Below are 18,811 nucleotides of genomic sequence, written 5' to 3'. Positions count from 1 at the left end.
TGTTAGTATAGACCACGCTTGACAACATGTTAAGCATCTATTTCCGTGTGATTTTTTTTTTTTTTTTTTTTGGATAGAGCTACTTGAGGCAATTGAAGGTTCGGGTCATGACTGAGAGGCCGCAGCTAGAAACGTACTTGAACTGAACTGGGAGCAGCATAAGCTAATAGTTTAATGATGTTTGACGCAGTCAAAGCGCTCAATTAGTTTGATGCTTGAGCACCACTGACAGGATGACTAGTGAAAGTATAAGCGCAGTAGTTTGCAAAGAAGTCACGTCCTCCCCTCCCTCTGTTCCTCTCTCCTTTCTCTCTCCCTCACTCTGCTTCTTCTCTCCATCCCCCCTCCATCTCTGATTGGCTTTCTCCAAAGATAATTGGAGGCAAAATTTGATATGCTTAATGCCATGGACAGGAATGAGGTTTCACCGGCGTCTGCTGCCACCATGAAGAAGAGGGCGGTGGGCGGCAGCGGGTGCAGCCACATCAGCGCACCCAAGGCTGTCGCGTCCAAATGCACGCGAAGCAACAGCAGCCACCACTGTCTGGACCCCGGTTCTTCCGGCGCACCGAGCGGTGAGCAGCCCGGTGCGGCCAGCAACGTCGTGATGGACGAGACCGAGGACGGAGAAGAGGAGTCCAAGTTTCAGCATCCGCGGTTGCGCCGAGCCGGGGGGAGCGGCAGTGGAGGAGGTGGAGGAGGAGGAGGAGGAGGAGGCAGTATCAGGATGAAGAACTTCACGCCAGGAGGGGGAGCCGCGTCCTCGGCTTCCAGGAGAAACTCAAACAAGGAGCCCTGCCTTACGCACACAGAGGACGCTCCTGCAGCCCCACGGCCCACTGCTGCCTCCAGAGCTACCGAGACCCAGACACCCTGTCCGGGCGATGCTGCCCAGCGCGGCGAGACCAGCAGAGCATCTGGGGCGGAGGCGTCGGAACCAGCGGTCGCGGTAGAGCTTTTAAACGCGACAGCGGGTGATGTTTGCAACAGCGTCGCTCCAATTTCCAGCATGAAATGCAACAAAAACGGAGAATGCAGGAGGGACTCGGGTACCGGGAGCCTGCGCTCAATCATCTCCAAGCAGGAGAAGCAGACAGGAGGGTCGGGGAGGGCCGAGGACGGAGGGAGCGCCAAGCGAAGAGACTGTAACTCGACTACCGCCAGCATGGACGGCTCGATCACACCAGGCGGGTCCCTGACCGGGGGGCACGGAGGGGAGAGCACAAACCCCGGCGCTACCCCCGTGTCCAGCGGTGTCCCCGAGAAAAAGGACTCAAAGGTGTCCTTCTCTAACGCTCCGAGCAGGAAAGCCTCGTCCTCGCTGCACGGCCCGACTCAGACTCAGACCCAGCAGCCCAGGAACTCTGTCACTTTCCAGAAGCCGGAGGACGGTCCGCCAATCGTGCCCGCCGAGGATGCGGAACCTCGGGGCAGCCAAGCCAGCTTCATGCAGCGGCAGTTTAGCAGCATGCTGCAGCCTGGAGTTAACAAATTCTCCTTACGCATGTATGGCAGCCAGAAAGCAGTGGAGAGGGAGCAGGAGAGAGTCAAATCAGCTGGAAATTGGATTATCCACCCGTACAGCGACTTCAGGTAAGAGCTGGGGCTGCCATTGTTCGCACGTTGAAAGTCATGAGGGGGCCCGCAAGGGGCCCCAGTGTCATCTACAACTTACTTTATAGTGAGTAGGCTAACCGCCGGGACTCCATGGAAACACATGCATGCTTATTGTTCAAGGCTACTGGCCGCTGAATTTTCATTACATCCCCTTATGACTGCATCTGTGGAGATCTGAACCGATGCATTGCAACACGCTGCCATTAATCCCCGAACAACCTGTTGTCAGGCAAATTCACTTTAGCAGAGAGTGTCCTCTCAAGGTTGTAAACAAATCCTATTCCGGTCTATATGCAGAGTAGCATGTCTGGGATGCCCAGCAAGCCCGGCCCTGCTAACACGTCTCGACTTTTCGTTGCCGCACGCTCACATTTAACAAAGAGGACAGCGCTCAGACGCCAAGGCGAGCTCCTTTAAAATGCCGTCCTTTTTTTTCTTTTTTTTTTTAAAGAACGAGTTAATATTCGTTGTAGCACAAAAGCTGCGCTCTGCGACAAGAGCCGTGCTGACGGGATGTAGGCTATGCGTGCTTGCGTGTGTGTGTGTGTGTGTGTGTGTGTGTGTGTGTGTGTGTAGCCTATGCGATGCACTCAGTAATGGAATGTCACCTTGAGCCAAGTGTGCGAAAACCTCAAGCATGCTCACTGGAGACATATCCGCCTGTACGCCTCCCCGGATCCTGCATTGGTAAAGGCGGATGCGCGGGGTTTATCACGGCTCAGCGCCGATAACTCGGCTGGACATCCAGCAGCTATTTTGTCAGGCAAATAATTAGGGAAACCCACGAGCCGAGAGGGCTCCTCGTGACCGGGACTGGGTAAAATGAGCGCGCGAGGCTTGTATTCGACATGGATCGGTCCCCGAATGGCATTTGGGTCAGGAAATTAGGAAAGGTTTTCCTCTCGGCTGCACGGTTTGGTTTCAGCACCAAAGGGAGCGGACAGCCCCCCCCCCCTCCCTCCCTTCCCTCCAAAGCGCCATTCATGTTTGGGCCATTTGTATGACATAACGCCAAGTCAGTAGTCCACCAAAGGCTAAACTTCAAACATGTCTTCAACAGCAGAGGTGAAATTTGACAACAGGCCACTTTGAAAGCCTTTTTCCTTTTTTTCTTTTTTCCTTTTTTTTTTTAAATAACGCGGACTCCCAGACGGCGAGAGGCCGTCTGCCCTCCCGTGATTGATCACGGACGCATGGTTAAATCAGCAAAGTTGCCTCAGACATCATCATCGCGGCGGCTATTGTTGCCGTGGAGTGGAGGAGTCAGAGCGTGTTGCGTAAGTCGCAGTGTAATGACTCAGCGCTGCACCTGTCCTGCAGAGATGCCTCTGACGGGCTCCAACCTCGCTACTTTTACTCCGTCCGTCCCGGTCCCCAAGCTGCCACCTCACTACTGGCAGAGCGCAGCAGGACGGTCGCCTTCTTGGCTTGCATGTGCACTGCAAGGTCGATAAGAGTCCAAATGCCGATGCATTTATTAAATGATTAAGTTAATGTTGCGTTTGGCCCTCTTCAACAGCTAAAGAACATACTCAAGATTGATTTATCAGATTATTACTTAATAACTTTTCCTCATTTTCAAATAATTACGTATAAACCTAATTTAGTCCTCTACAGAAAATTCAGAAAATTACTTAGGGTTTGGAAACTAAGAGGCCCTGGCTGTAAAACATGGTTAAATACAATGGATATACTCTACATCTGTGTTTGGTGTTGACAGTACTTTTTATGCAGCACTCCCCTTCCCAAATAAGTTGATTTAGATTTTACCCTGGTTCTTATTGGAACTTTACAACAGTTTATTTAGTCTAATTCACCCCAAACACAAGTAACATCACTGTGAAGGAAAATATATACTTTATAGTCAGCAAGTTGCTTTTTGGCAAACAAAATGAACATATTGCTCATGCGTAGCCCATATATCATACAAAACATGAAATATTGCACTGTTTTTTTTATGGTCATTTCACTGTTTTGTTACCTTCATCAAATGTCCAAACCAAACAGGGAGGGGTTATCACTTCAGTACTTTTCTACATATTGGGTTTTAATAAGGTCAGAAGAAAAGAAAAAAGTGACAACTATAAAAGCAGATTTTTCCATTTTTTCTATCATTTTCTCCATATTTTTTTCACTGTAGAATAACGAGGAAGTAGAGCCAGTGTCAACAAAGCATAAGGGGTTAGGACTGGAGGATGAAACTTGCCTCCATCTTTTAACCCATCATTTAAACCTTGAAAATGCAGCCTGGAGAGCAAAATTTAGTTCAGTCAGTCATTGTACAAGATAAACAGCCTTGCTTATACAGTTTTTTTTGTTTTTTTTTACTCCAAAGTTAAGTCACATGAGCAGCAACAATCATTACATTCATTTTGTTACACAGAGGAATATAAAATGCATAGAGAAACTGCTTATAAACAATGATTATAGCCCATTTCAATCTTGGAAGAAGTATATTCAGCATATTCAGGTAGGCAAAGTGTAGCGCCTGCACTTCCTTTACACTTTTCCATCCGCCTTAAGCTCAGAAGTCTCTTGTGCCTATCAGCTTTCAACAGCAACTTCCTTTTCTTATCTGACTCTATTTTTGTCACCCCCCCCCCCCTTTTTTCCCCTCCTGTAAACACACATTCATGTACACACCTCAACTTCACACACACCTGCTAGGTTCTACTGGGATTTCACAATGCTGCTGTTTATGGTGGGCAACCTGATCATCATCCCCGTGGGCATCACCTTCTTCAAGGACGAGACCACTACGCCCTGGATCATCTTCAACGTGGTCTCAGACACCTTCTTCCTCATGGACCTGGTGCTCAACTTTCGCACTGGAATCATCATTGAGGACAACTCGGACATCATTTTGGACCCTAAAACCATTAAAAAGAAGTACCTAAAGACTTGGTTCATTGTGGACTTTATCTCCTCCATCCCAGTGGATTACATATTCCTCATAGTGGAGAAGGGAATCGACTCGGAGGTGTACAAGACTGCTCGGGCCCTGAGGATCGTCCGCTTTACCAAGATCCTAAGTCTTCTGAGGCTGTTGAGGCTATCCAGATTAATACGCTACATTCACCAATGGGAAGAGGTAAGAGGATGCATTTCATGACTGTCCTTGAGTAAATATTATATTAACTCTAATCACACAACTCTTAGCCACAGAGGAAAAAAAAAAAAACACCAAATCTAGCCGGTGATAAAAGGCCACTGATTTGCCTCCAATATGCTGACGTTGGCTCATGACCAAACCAACAGTCTGCCTCTCTGTCTGCTCTGAGCTGCCTGCTCTCCTCCGCCTGGAGGCTCAGTATTCACATTCTCACCTGCCACCTGGTGAGAAATGTATAATGTCAGCAGGATGTTTGAGCTTTAACAAACTTTGCTTTCAATTACTGTTATTGTCACACGACTCCCCCTACCCCTCTGTCTCCCTGTCTGACCTGGCAGTCCCACAGGCAGCACCAGGCGGTCTAATAAGCAGCCTATTACCAGGGCAAACAGAGCTAATCAATTAAGGTGCCAGAGGAAGAGCAGCTGGGGTAGAGTGTGATGATAACATGCAGCACTAGGGGACTGTTGACTGCGATTATATATGTCACTAATTGTTAATTTAAAGCGATTGGAGAGGTTAGGTATGCTGGCTCTTTTCCAGAGGCCTTACTTGCAGACTTTGGTATTGAAGATGGGTGCTGTTGCCAGGTAGAGTCCCCAGACTGAACTCAAAGACCCAGCCATGCCTTTCCTGGCCACTTTTATTTACTCTGTAAGGGATGCACTGTGTCGGGGCCCTGCTCCAGCCGCTCTCGGACTCCTACCTCAAATACATGAGAGCAGCCTGTAACACAGGAGTTCCAAAGATGTCATTAGATCACTCGACTTTTCGTTTATGCCAGTAGTGGCAGCATGGTGTTGGCATTTTGCAGTGGTGAGCAGCGCAGTGGGGCTCGGCTGCTCACTTGACCTTTGGATAATTGGATTTCTGAAGATATGATGTGATACGCACACATACACACATAGTGTTGCATGATGGGAAGTGATACTTAGCATGCATGGAGAATCAGAGCGGAGATATGGTGGAGTGTGAGACACAGGAAATGCCCAGTTTCAAATGCCTGTCTCTTTGACTTCATCAGCCATCATTTTATTTTGAAAATCCAAGAATCTAAACCCTGAACTACTTTTAGTTAATGTATCTGTCTTGGAGCTTTCCAAGGTGCTGAACACATCCAGCATCCATTGATGCAACTGTGTCCAGTGCAGTTTCTCTCATCCATCCTCAGTAAAAACAACAAATTACTCTATTTTGTCAGTCACTGATTGATAAAAACTGACAGTGAAAACCCCAGAAAGGTTAAAGTGGCATTTAGAAAGATCAGCACGTGATTCATGTCCAGTCTTGTTCTTCATCACTCCCATCACGGAGTATCATTTCTCCCTCAGCTGCAGTGAGTAAGAAATGACCCATTTCTCATTCCTTCATAGTAGACTTTATCAGACAATTTTGGCTGTTCTTACTATGACAAGTACTGTAACCCCTACAGATTTACACATTATAGATATGACTATTGTATTCAAGCAGCCGTCAAACTGTTAAGCAGCAGCAGGGAGTGGTTTGTTGAAGTCAGTCAGCTGATAGATGATTGGCCTAAGTGACTGTCCTGTGACTCAGAATGATTGATGGGTGAGTCAACGTAGACTATCAGTTGTTAAGAATCATGATGGTCCCTGTCCATCATCCTGTGTGTTCTAATGTGTGTATTTGTGCAAGTTGGCCTGTCTGTCTGTGTTGTTGGTGTATCTTTGTGCCCCCAGGCTTGCGTGAGTGTTTTGTGTGTATGACTTGACTCTTTGTGCGTGTTTGAGCCTCCGATTGATTTCATGTGTCTGTGTGTAACAAATGTCTTGCCTGCTCCTGCTGTGTTTGATTTGGGACTGATGGGAGCGTGTCTCCTCTACTCATTAATCAAACTTGGTATAATCCAAAGGAGACTGTGGAGCTGAATGGATAGCTGGTCCTCCCGCTGGGAAACGATTCCAAGGATTTAAGTATTTGACTAAGTTCATACTCAAAATACAAGTACAGTATGAAGTAGTCTGTGTTTCTCTCCTGTCTCATTGTCTCGCTCCAGATCTTCCATATGACCTATGACCTGGCTAGTGCGGTGATGCGGATCTTTAACCTGATTGGTATGATGCTGCTGTTGTGTCACTGGGACGGCTGTCTACAGTTCCTGGTTCCCATGCTGCAGGACTTCCCCTCAGACTGCTGGGTGTCTCTAAACAAGATGGAGGTAAGTGTCAGGGAATCATGTCTGCGCATGCAAAGTTGCACATATCATGCGGAACTGGATTTACATCTTTTATTCTGAGTTGATTGGGAAAGATCTGATTGTGGTCACTGAGTATTGATCGAAGTGTCTGAGCGTCATCAGAAAATTTCGGCTGGATGTCAATCAATATGTTGTGACCAACAAATGAATAAGCCTCAAAGCTGTGTATGAACCTTTGAATTTGAATGAGCTTTATTTTATTTTAAAGACCAGAAAATGGGTTTATGTTCCTGGTAACTCAATATTTGTTGTCTCACATTTAAATCAATTGGTAATTTAATCTTGTGCAGTATTGACATAGCAAGGGTCATGCTACAAAGATGTAAATTTGTTGCAAACTGAGTCTTCCTTTAAAAGGGTAAGCAGCAATAAATATAGGTCCAAGTCACTGACACAAGACCAAGGGTCTACAGCCACAGCCATATTAGTGGATCTGTGAGGCTGTTCGTAGGCACAGCGGCACTTTGAAGTACATGCTAACATCAGTATACCAACAAGCTCACAGTGACAATGCTAATTATTAGAAGTATATTGTTTACCATGTTCACCATTTTAGTTTAGTGTGTAAGGCTGATGGGAATGTCATTAGTTTTGCAGTTATTTGGTCAGAAACCAAAGTACCGGATAAATTCAATCTTGACCTGATGAAGTGTTTAAAAAAAAATCAGAGGAGCACTGAAGTCAATAGGATTTATTGTCTGAAAAACCATAAACGGCTGTACAAGATTTACTGCCAAGTAAATTTTAAGATATTGCACAGGTTAAGTGAAAAACTGGGCCTCAAAGTGGTGCTAGAAGAAAAACCAGTGGATCAACAAAGTCATTAGAATTTATCCTGTAAGAACCATGAATGTCTGTACAAAATTTCATTGGCAATCTATCCAACCGTTAAGATATCAGATATTTCATTTCTATCCCTAGATCCGTGCTAAAAATGAAGGGTCCTGTAGGTTAGCAGTGATTTATATATACTGTAATTTGGATGGCACTGTGGTGCCTCACAGCGAGAAGGTTCTGGGTTCCAAACCTTTCTGTGTGGAATTTGCATGTTCTCCCCTGTGTGAGTTTTTCTCCAGGTGATCTGGCTTTCTCCCACAGCCCATAGACAGGCAGGTTAGGTTACTTGGCGACTCTAAGTTGCCCGTAGGCGTGAATGTGAGCACGACTGGTTGTTTATCTCTATGTGTCAGCTCTGTGACAGACTGGCAACCTGTCCAGGGTGTACCCCCGCATCTCACCCACTGTCAGCCGGGATTGTCTCCAGCCCCCCGCGACCCTCCGAGGATAAGCGGTCTACCTAATGGATGGATGTCTGTTGCAATTATGTTATTACCAATTCAGGAGGAAAAGTCAGCTTTTCTTTCCAACAAATCAAGAAAAATGCTCATATCACCATCTTCTGAAGTGGCATTCAGTCGGTGTGCCAGACACAGAAAACAACCTTAAAACACCACTGAAGAAATGTGAAAAAGAAAGCAGAGAGATTTTAGCGCATCTCTAGATCCCTCCGTGCCTCCTCTTCAGCACGGTAGGGTGATGACAGGAAAGATAAAAGGAGGGAGGGGGGTAAGACCAGGCAGCTGGGCTCTTTGTTGCCATGTCTCTCTCAGAGAGATAAAAGCTGGTTGTTTATAGGTCTATCTGTCAGCCCAGCCTTTTACTGACCAAGGGGAGACCACGCTTACCCAGACATGAGGCACAGGGCCAAATGGGGTTTTAAACAGATTTAGTCCCAGTCCCAAACATTGTCAGGACTGGCCATGACAACTTGTAAATTTCAAATTTGAAGTATTTCCTGGATGGCAGCAGTTTTTATTTCTGTACAATAGTAATTCCAGTTAAAACAAGTTAATGTGATGATAAGAGTAAATAGCATTTCTTTCATGTCGGTGAAAGGGAAGGAATTCCTCTTTGTTTAATGTGCCAGACATGGACATACTGCAGTTTTAAAGGCGCTATTTTTTAGAGCTTGACGACACTGACAAAATCATATATTACAATACAGAATCAGGATCTCAGTATCAATAATGTGGGGATATTTTGGGTCTGAAGAATGCTGCTTTCATACAACATTTAATCCAAGTAATGACAATATGACCTCAGAAAAAAGAAAAGAAAAAGATATAATAACTACTAATATTTGCTATGGTGAAAAAACAGATGGAGGCATTTGTTGTTTATTCCACCATTAAAACAATCACCTAAGTTCAAAAAAAAATTTCATATTACAGCAGTTAACCTATTGGATCATAAAAAGATAACATTTAAACTACATACAGTATACCTCAAAGTTGCAACCAGAATGCAGACATTTAGAGATTTAGAGACTTTAATCAGAGCAGTTGTGTCCACTGTCCCTGAGGCTGACTCTCAACCATATCCAAACCAAGTCTTTGATGTTATAGACTAGCAAAGACTCCATCATGCTTTGCCTTTAACTACATCATTCAGCTGTTTGCCCTCCACTGAAATACAGCACACACTTATTCACAACTCCCAGTGTAACAAAGGAAAGCAAATACTGAATCCTTGTATTGTATCCTCTCCTCCGTGAGCCCAAAATATACAAACAAAACAGTAAAACCGAGCGATATCTTGATGTAATTAGAGCTGAAACGAAAATTGATTAGCCACTATTTTGATAATCGATCGATTAATTAAGTAAAAATAACAAGCATTCACTAGTTCCAGCTCTTCCATTGTGATGATTTTATGCTGCTTTCTCCCTTAGAACTAAACCAGCAATTTCAAGACACCATTTTGGGCTCTGAGAAATTGTGATGAACATTTTTTCAACAACGTTTTGACATTTTATACATTGAATCATTAATCAAGAATATAATTGGCAGATTAAACAATAATGAAAATAATAGTTTGTTGCAGCCCTACATTTACTATAAATACACTGATATGCATCTATACTCAGTCTCAGTCAAGAGGACAACAATGCAAGGTGTACAGTGCAGGGTCTGAAGTACAGCATGAGGAAGTTTAGCGCTGACAGGCCACTGACCCCTCACTGCTCTCTTCCTCTGTATAAGTCTCCAGAGTCAGTCAGTCTCCAGAAAGCCGTAACTCTCAAACTATACGGCCAGCTTGGCACGATACAGGCTGCCTACAGCCACCTGAGACCACCCCCCTATTGAGTTGCTGACAACTTGTAACATTAGCCATTGTGTTGCAGCCAGGCCGTCAATCAAGCCTCGCACCCTACGGTGGCTCTGGTGGTGTGGGGCCCTCAGGCAGGACTCATGGAGGGCGTTGAGAATGCTCTGTAACTCTGGATGACATCCATTAACCAGTAATTGGAGTCATTGGAACTTGTAATACCTCAGGGAACATAGGTTGTTTTAGCATTTACACCCCAACTTCCATCCATTAATTTCATTAAATTTATATTTAGCATTAGCTTTACACAGCTTTGTCAGCCACAAAGTTAATTTTCATGGTAGAGTGTGGTTTAGTGGCAGAGCCTCGCGTCAGTGGAGTACAGAGGCAACTGGGTAATAATAGTGACAGACACACAGGGTGTATAGTTTCGACTCTGTAATTACAACTGTGTGTACCCATCCTTTACTGTATCCACATCACAGAGATGTCTCTTTCCTTTTATCCGCCAGTGTTATCAGCAGTCGGGGGCCTTGCAGTACAGTGATCTGCTTGCTTGGAGAAGATAAGCCGGTAATCACTATGTACGGTGTTAAAACACTTTATTTACACACCACAAGTAGTTTGACAAAACAGTATTACAGGTGTGCTGCTGGACGTTGCATTTGATTTGAACTACTTCTCACTAGTCCTGTAGCAGCGTATAAACATGAAAAGTGAAAGCTACTGTTGAACCTCTGTTAATGGAAAAAAAAAAAGTACAGGATGTTTGTTTCCGTGGTGTGGAGAATAAAGTCTGTGATTATCTCAGTCCCACAGGGACTGTTTTCGTGCTACGTGCTAGGCAGTGCTACAATATACTACTCAAGCAAGAAGCACTGCTACTACACTTATTTGATTACTCAAGCACCAGGGACATTACTTGCATTGAGAACAATTCAAGCCCAAGTGCAAATGTTTTGAAGACCGAGCAGCAGTTACTTTGTTACGTTTCTTCACAGTGAAAGAACCAAATTAGCATCATGATTGTGACCACTTCCCAAACAAATACACTTGACCAACAATCCACTCTCCAAATCAGTCATGCTTTCCATAGTGGTAATCTCACAGATTACCTCATGAGGAAAAAAAAGGTCCAACGCAAACCTACTGGGACATCCTCCAGACAGAGCCAGAAAAGAAGAATTATGACTTAACTGTCATTATAGCCTCTTCAAAAGTAGTGCAATACAGGAGCCAAATTCATAGAAGATCTACTTAAAGAGGCACTCCACTAATTTTACACATAAAGTTCAGTTTACTTCATGAGGATTACTAGTCGGCCTTTAAAAGCAACTATGTAATGTCTTTTGTAAGAGCTCTGTAGGAGGTTTGTCAAGTCTGAAAAAATAACCCTGATGATACCATTAGGTGGGTTTACATCTGCTTCTGTGTGATATTCAATTTTTACATAAAAACAAACTGGAGTGGAAACATAGGAAATTCAATGCAATCTTGAGATATCGCAAAATAAGTTTTTACATTTGGCTAAGGTGGAAAATTTGGTGTATTAATAAAAGCAAAATGCGACAAAGTTAAATTGAAACAGACATAGCGAATAAATCATGATGTAAATGAAGCATGTGACTTAAACATCCACTGATGAGACAAAAAACTAGCGGCAGATGAAAACAGAAATTGTATCATTTCTCAATACACGAAACAAACAGAAATGCCACATTTCCATCATGTTTTCTGTATTTTTTTTCATTGTTTGACTGGCGCTCTTTTAATCTCGATGTACCCTCTTGAAATGCAGTTAAAATTTACGCTACATTTGGATAGAAAGCTACTTGTAGCAATGTCATTAGGGTTTAATAAAAAATTAGATCGAGTTGCATCATGGGAAATGCAGTGCTTTTGGTACTTGACTCAGACTTTGCTGCATGGATGCTCTGCTGCATCCATGTAGTCCTTTTTAATCTGTCTCACAATCATCCCATCTCTATGAATGTGTAGTACTAAATTTCTGGAGTACCTCCTCTTACTAATTCATACTCAAAAAAAGTCAGTAAATAAAAATTGTCTCCGTAATAGTGATGAGAATACTTCTAAGGAGTTTGTTGTACTTCGCGCCTTCGAATACAAGTGTGTATTAGCTAATTTTACCATAAAACCTGGGATCAGGGGAAAACAGCTAATCTGGCGCTATCCAAAACTAAAAACTACACCCAGCAACACTTCTAAAGCTCACTAATTAACATGTTCTGTTTGGTTTGTTTTACTAGTACACAAAGAGAAACGTAAAAATATGCTGCAACTAGCCAGGCTAGCTGTTTCCCCTGCTTCCAGTGTTTATACTCAGCTGAGCTAACGGTTTTCTGGTTCTAGCTCCATGCTTATCATACAGACATGACAAGGGGTATCAATCCCTTAAACACACAAGCAAAGTGAATGAGTTTATTTCCAGAAATGTTCAACTATTCCTTTAAAATCATATAGCAGCATAAATTAGGGGTTAAATGAATAAACCCAAACCATGTAAAGCCGTCCAGGCAGCCATCACATGTTGATCATGTCGATGGACTAAATACTGCATTCCACTTTTCTTTTGACCTTAAAATGAACTATCGTGGGACAGAGGATGTCTTGGTTTCCACATTCAGCAAAAACATATTTCACTGTTCACACCACAGATTATAAAGGGACCACACACACTCACTGAGGCAGATGAGCTGAAGGAAGAAGGAGACAGAGACAGAGAGAGAGAGGAAGCATGAGACAGAGGTGACTGTACAATAAACTCAGATAAGCCAATGTAATTTAAACTGGTGGGCCAGGCCAGAGACCATGTAACATGTGCATCAGTAATCTTTTGATATTTGTCTAGTTTATCATCCGTTGGACACACAAAGTGATTGGTCATTCACTGTGTTGTAACTCCATTTTCCGTTATCTGCCTCTCCCTGTACCTGTCATTTCTTCCATAGCTGTACCTATCAGTCCAATACTGAGCCTCAGTTCTTCAGCCCTTTGTGCAGGAAGGTATGAACTGATGAAAGTGGTAAAAGGGCAAAAGTTAATCTTTTGTGCAGGTCTTTCTCATCATTTTTACCAATGCTAGTGGTGTGGCTCTAAGGCCACCACTGTGGTCCAGACTGAAATATCTCAACAATTATTGGATAGATTACCATTAAATTTTGTGCAGAAATTCATGGTCCGCAGAGGATGAATCCCAATGTATTTGATTTTTTTCATCAAGCCCCATCAGCGGGTTGACATCTGTGGCTATAATTGAAATGCCTCGACAACTGTTGGAATGACAACCATGCAATTTGGAGCAGATGTTCCCTTCTAAATTAGTTACACTCTCATCAGCCTCAGCTGTACTTTTTGCTTTGTGCCAATTAGCAAATGTTAGCATGTCAACATGCTTAACTGCGGTGGTAACATCAGTAAACCCTGATGAAAACACTGATTATATTAAACGCACGTTACATTATGCCGAAATGTTCAGGAAAAATAAAGACCATATTTCTCATTAGTCTAGCTCACCCAACACTAGTTAAGATATAAAATCTCACAAGTGACTTGACATGATGACCCTTCTGCTTACACCATCCTCACACAAGTAAACTTTATAACACTGCCACAAGCATCTGTTAACACTTTTATACTCGCAGCATGATACACCTTTCTGATATGTTGCAAAAGACCTTTATTTTAACACCACCCTCTTCTGTGCAAGACTTCTTCCTATCTATAACGTTTGAGTATATATAGAATTAAAGGACAAATTGAACAAATTAATAATAAAAATTAGACAAATTAAAGGAAAAAGCCAACATAAAGTAAGGTGTTCGGCCACCACGAGCTGCCGGAATCAGTGCTCCTTGTCATTGTTTCTACAAGTCTCTACTGGAGAGATGAAACCCATTCTTCCAAAAGATTTTTTCCTCATTTGGTGTTTTGATGATGGTGGTGGGATTACTGTCTAACACATCAGTCCAAAATCTCCCATAGGTGTTCAATTGGGTTGAGATCTGGTGACTGTGAAGGCCATAGCATATGAGTCACATCACTTTCATACTCATCAAACCATTCAGTGATCCATCGTGCCCCATGAATGGAGGCATTGTCATCCTGGAAGAGACCGCTCCCATCAGGATAGAAATGTTTCATCACAGGATAAAGATGATCACTCAGAACAACTTTCTATTGATTTGAAATGACCCTACCCTCTAGGGGGACAAGTGGAGCCAAACCATGCCAGCAAAATGCCCCCCGCAGCATGACAGAGCCACTGGATCCCCTAACTATAGGGGTCAAGCATTCAGGCCTGTACCATTCTCTAGGTGTACGCCGCAGATACACTCACCCAACTTGTGGAGAATATGGTGAAGGACGACACATCTGACCATATCACTTTTTTCCACATCTCTGTAGACCAGTGCCAATTTTTTTGCATCACTGAACTCTCAGATGTGCATTCATCTTTGTAATGAAGGGTTTATGCACTGCAGCCCCACTATGATATCTTTCTCTATGTAATTGTTGATGGACTGTTCTTGCCGACACAGTCTGATCACGTCCTGCCTTGACACTCTTAGTCACCTAAGGAAGAGTTGCTCATCTGTTTTTCCTCGCATATCGCACTAATGCATGAGCCTCACGGTCATCAAATGTGCGCTGACGACCACAATTTCTGACCCTATATACTGATGTCTTCCCATAGATCTAAAAACAGATGTTGCTAACATCACTGTTCCTATTGAAACACAAGCCAGTTCAGCAGTCTTTGGGACTGAAGCTCCTGCCATCCGTGCCCCGACAATGAACCCGTTTTCAAAGTCCCAAATATATTTTCCTCTTGCATCTTGACACAAAATCAGAATTAGCTGGGCCTGCTCAGCTTGTTTATACTTTCCACAGAGCAAAACTGGATGTTAATTAGTTAATTGTACCATGCATTGCACCTTTGTGGAAGCATTTGCATTTATGTTTCTCCACTCATTTATTCTGTTTTTTCCTTTAATTTGTCATCTGTCTGTATATTAGGCCTGCTGCACAACAACGTTGCCACAGCATGTAAAAAAGCAGCATTTTAAGACACTGGAGGATACATTTAAAGCCCCTGCACTATTAGCCAACTTCAAACAGACTATCTGCTGCTAATGGAGACACTGATTACCAACAAAGCAACGGATAGTTCCCAAACTGGAATCTCTGTGGAGGGCTGTTGAGCCTTATGAGAATATGGAGTCTCTCTCTCCCTCTCTCTTGCCCTTTGCTATTTCAGAATCAAAGTGCTCATCGTTCATCTATTATTCAATCTATTTCACTCCACTGTTTCTCTTTCTGTTTTCACATACACCATTTAGCCTCAGCCCACTTGGTGGAGCTATATTTATTTTTGAAGTCTACATTTTCTTCTGTTCATGACGGAGGAGTCAGTCTATCACTTTTAGGCCCTTTAATGTTGTTCCTCATGGATGGTCATTTGTACAGAAACACATGCTATTATGTTGTACCTATGATTCTTCCCTTTTACATCTAACTAATGATTATTTTCATTATTGATTCATCTGTTATATAACTATAAGACATCTGAAAATAGTGCAAAATACCTGTCACAGTTTCCCACAGACCAAGGTGATTTTTACAGTTGTTTGTTTTGTCTGACCAACACTTTAAAACCCCAAAGTTTTTAATTTACAATCATATAACAAAGAGAAACCCAGGCCATCTTCACATGTGAGAAGCTGAAGTCAGAGACTGTTTTGCTTCATAAATGATTTAACAAAAAACTGATTGGCAAAAGTGTTGTGAGGTAATTTTTGTCAATCAACTAATCCATTTATTGTTTAATCTGCTCTACACTGCTTCATCATAATATACAGTATTTTTATAATTAGTCATCATTGTTAACATTTGAATATGTTGTCACTTTCCAGTAAAACCTATGTAATTTGGTGACTTCGAATATTTCAGATGAACTGAAAGATCATGTGTTCCTCAATGGGTTGGAAAAATTTTCCCGCTTCTTAATCTAAATGAACCCTTTAAAAACCAACTGAATTACCTAAAAAATACTTTGTAGCAATATTGAAAACAGATTTTCTTAGCTCATGCATTTTTTTTACAGTACTACAACAGGGTAATGTAAGTTCTATGGAATAAGCCAGGCAAACGATGGTGTGTGTTATCATATAATAGCAAAAGCACTATTAAAGTGCTAATGCACTTACAAGAGAGGATATAGCTGATTGCTTTTTCTATCAGAGCACAGACTGCAACCTGTGTAGTTCGGTACAAATTTAGAGAGGAGGAGTGTGTGTGTGTGTGTGTGTGAGAGTGCATGCGTTAGGGGGCCATGATAGAGAACAATGTTTTGTTTTTTTTTGTGCTTTTGAAACCAGACTCTAAGAGGTTTTTTTAGGATTCTGTTTTTAACGTCATTTTTCCATGCACAAAATTTCTGCTTTAATAATATAGGATACTAGTTTCTCTGGTATAATAATTACAAAAAAAAAAAGGAAATCTATGTTTCAATCCAAATTTTTGGCTTTAGCTTGATTTAAGTGGCATCAACAGTCAGGTCAGACTGTTCTGTGCTAATGAAAGAAAAAGGAAAATAAAGGAAGCTTGGTGGACAAAAGCATCAGGTCAGTTGAGCTTGTTGTGCTGCCACCCACCTCTTTTGTGAGGAAGCAAGTTACACTGAGCCATTACTTACATTTGAGAAAGTATACTGAGTGTTGATTCAACAACATGATTAATGTCCCTTGATGTTTTTGTAAGTTACAATCTGAGGTTTGTCCCTTCATGAATCTCCACACAGGCGGCCAGGTGACCGCTGCCCGGCTGTCACTGCCTGTAGTAGATTCTTATTCACACTGCTCTGAAAGGGCATATTTAATGACCTCTCATTATCATTCCTCTCGGGGGAAATAATTTCCCAACTGTCTCTACACTACTGATTAGGCCTCGAAGGATTCCCCTGATGTCGTTTCCATTTCTTCCTTCTTTCCTTCTAATGCAACTCTGTCCCTCGAGTTCTCATTTGTGTAAGTACTATTCCGTTACCCCACTGTCCCCAGTACTTTTCTTCTGGTTCCCTACTCTCTGCTGCCACGCTCCCTCAAAACATGTCTTTTTATGTAACATTGACGTCTTTAACTTTTCGTTTATCTCCCCTTTTTCTCTCTCTACAGAATGATACCTGGTCAGAGCTGTACTCCTTTGCTGTATTCAAGGCAATGAGCCACATGCTTTGTATTGGTTATGGCCGGCAGGCCCCGGAAAGTCTGTCAGATATCTGGCTCACAATGCTGAGTATGATTGTAGGAGCCACTTGCTATGCTGTTTTTATTGGCCATGCAACAGCTCTCATCCAGTCCCTGGACTCCTCCAGACGACAGTACCAGGAAAAGGTGAGTAGCTTCACTAAATCAGCTCTGTCCCATGTTCTAAACCTTTTTTTGTTGGCTGTTTTCTATCAAAACCAGTTAACATCCGGTTTTGATGTGAAATACTCAAATCTAAATACTCTAAGTATTTACTTGTGCATCATTTTATACACATTTTCACAAAAATTCAGCCTGATATTTTTGGTTCTTTTTTGGAAACTTTAGGATCTCCATTAGAAGTTAAAATAAAGTTCTGTGGGTTTTAGGGATGCTGCGATCACTATCTGCACTGATACTAACCTTTTTAAGTGGATCAGGCGTCAGCCAGATCTGAGAAGCCACATTAAACATTACATATAGAGATTTCCGTTCTGTTTCAGTTATTTGCTGGCAGCGGCAGATGTTAACTGGAAGCACTGACAAAGATTTACTCCCTTTAGTTTGAGATTTAGGTCTTTTTGAAAGATTGCATGGAAGAAAAAGATTTTATTACTTTAACCAAAGACTGATGAAGGAGACAGGCATTATATCTTGTTAATGAAGAACTTTCAGCAACCTGCACAGGCCTAAAAAGTTGTTGGTGTACAATGTCTCCACCTATAATAAAGATCTAATACGGAATGACAGTTTCACGTAACCTTACATGTAGAAGGATGATTTTAATCAGTTCCTCACAGAGAATTTTACAGATTTTAAATTTGGGAAAGGAAGAGTTTGGATGCTGGAGTCACTATTAGGGGAGAAAAAGTTGGACAGGTTTCACTACGTGTGGCCTCACAGCGCGGGTTTCGCACTGACTGGACGACCGGGGGAGGTCAGTGCGGTTGAAGATCTCCGTGAATTTTTAAAATTCTCTTGGTAGATCAAAACAATGGTGCAGCTCAATATCACATGTATATTTTACTTTTTTTTCTTATTTTCTCTTTGTTCAGCATTGGCTGCAGCTGATTTAGCATTATTAATTATTTGTTGCTGATTAAATGGAAATTTAATGTAGCCTCATATATTCATTCATCTACAATCCAAGATTACGATACAAGGATATATCAATTTTAAAAAGTGTAAAAGTGTTTCCTTAACTAGCTGTACTGTGGTGCAACAGCATAAGGTCACACCAACACACTTTCCTTTAGGTTATGACCTTCACATCATCAAGTCCTGTTCAACCACTCATATATATTGTCAGTAGACAGTATTTTTCTTTGACCGTCAGACATCTCTGAAAACAGGGATGGGGATCAGACCATTGCTGAGCAGTGCTGCAGCAGTGGTCTGTAATGGTAACGGCGCAGCCTCTCTGTTTCCAAGCAGAGTCTCGCTGGCTGGGGCTCAGGGGGAGTGTTGCTGGCTCTAAGCAGCCAATCA

At 42.5% G+C, this 18,811-nt stretch overlaps 1 protein-coding gene across 1 annotated transcript in view; it reads left to right on the top strand.

Moving 5' to 3' along the window:
- The first annotated feature begins 394 nt into the window (after nt 1-394).
- The window catches only part of LOC120798615 (potassium/sodium hyperpolarization-activated cyclic nucleotide-gated channel 2-like), a 35,683-nt gene continuing 17,266 nt past the window's right edge, over nt 395-18,811 (top strand). Inside the window, exons 1-4 of the mRNA XM_040143030.1 lie at nt 395-1,593; nt 4,285-4,708; nt 6,750-6,911; nt 17,252-17,470. Of these exons, the coding sequence (XP_039998964.1) occupies nt 395-1,593; nt 4,285-4,708; nt 6,750-6,911; nt 17,252-17,470 (2,004 nt within the window). The remainder of the gene's footprint in view (nt 1,594-4,284; nt 4,709-6,749; nt 6,912-17,251; nt 17,471-18,811) is intronic.

The sequence above is a fragment of the Xiphias gladius genome, chromosome 14 (genome assembly GCF_016859285.1).
Source record: "Xiphias gladius isolate SHS-SW01 ecotype Sanya breed wild chromosome 14, ASM1685928v1, whole genome shotgun sequence".
Taxonomy (NCBI): domain Eukaryota; kingdom Metazoa; phylum Chordata; class Actinopteri; order Istiophoriformes; family Xiphiidae; genus Xiphias; species Xiphias gladius.
The sequence above is the reverse complement of the archived record's forward strand: the minus strand, read 5'-3'. Positions and strand labels throughout refer to the sequence as shown.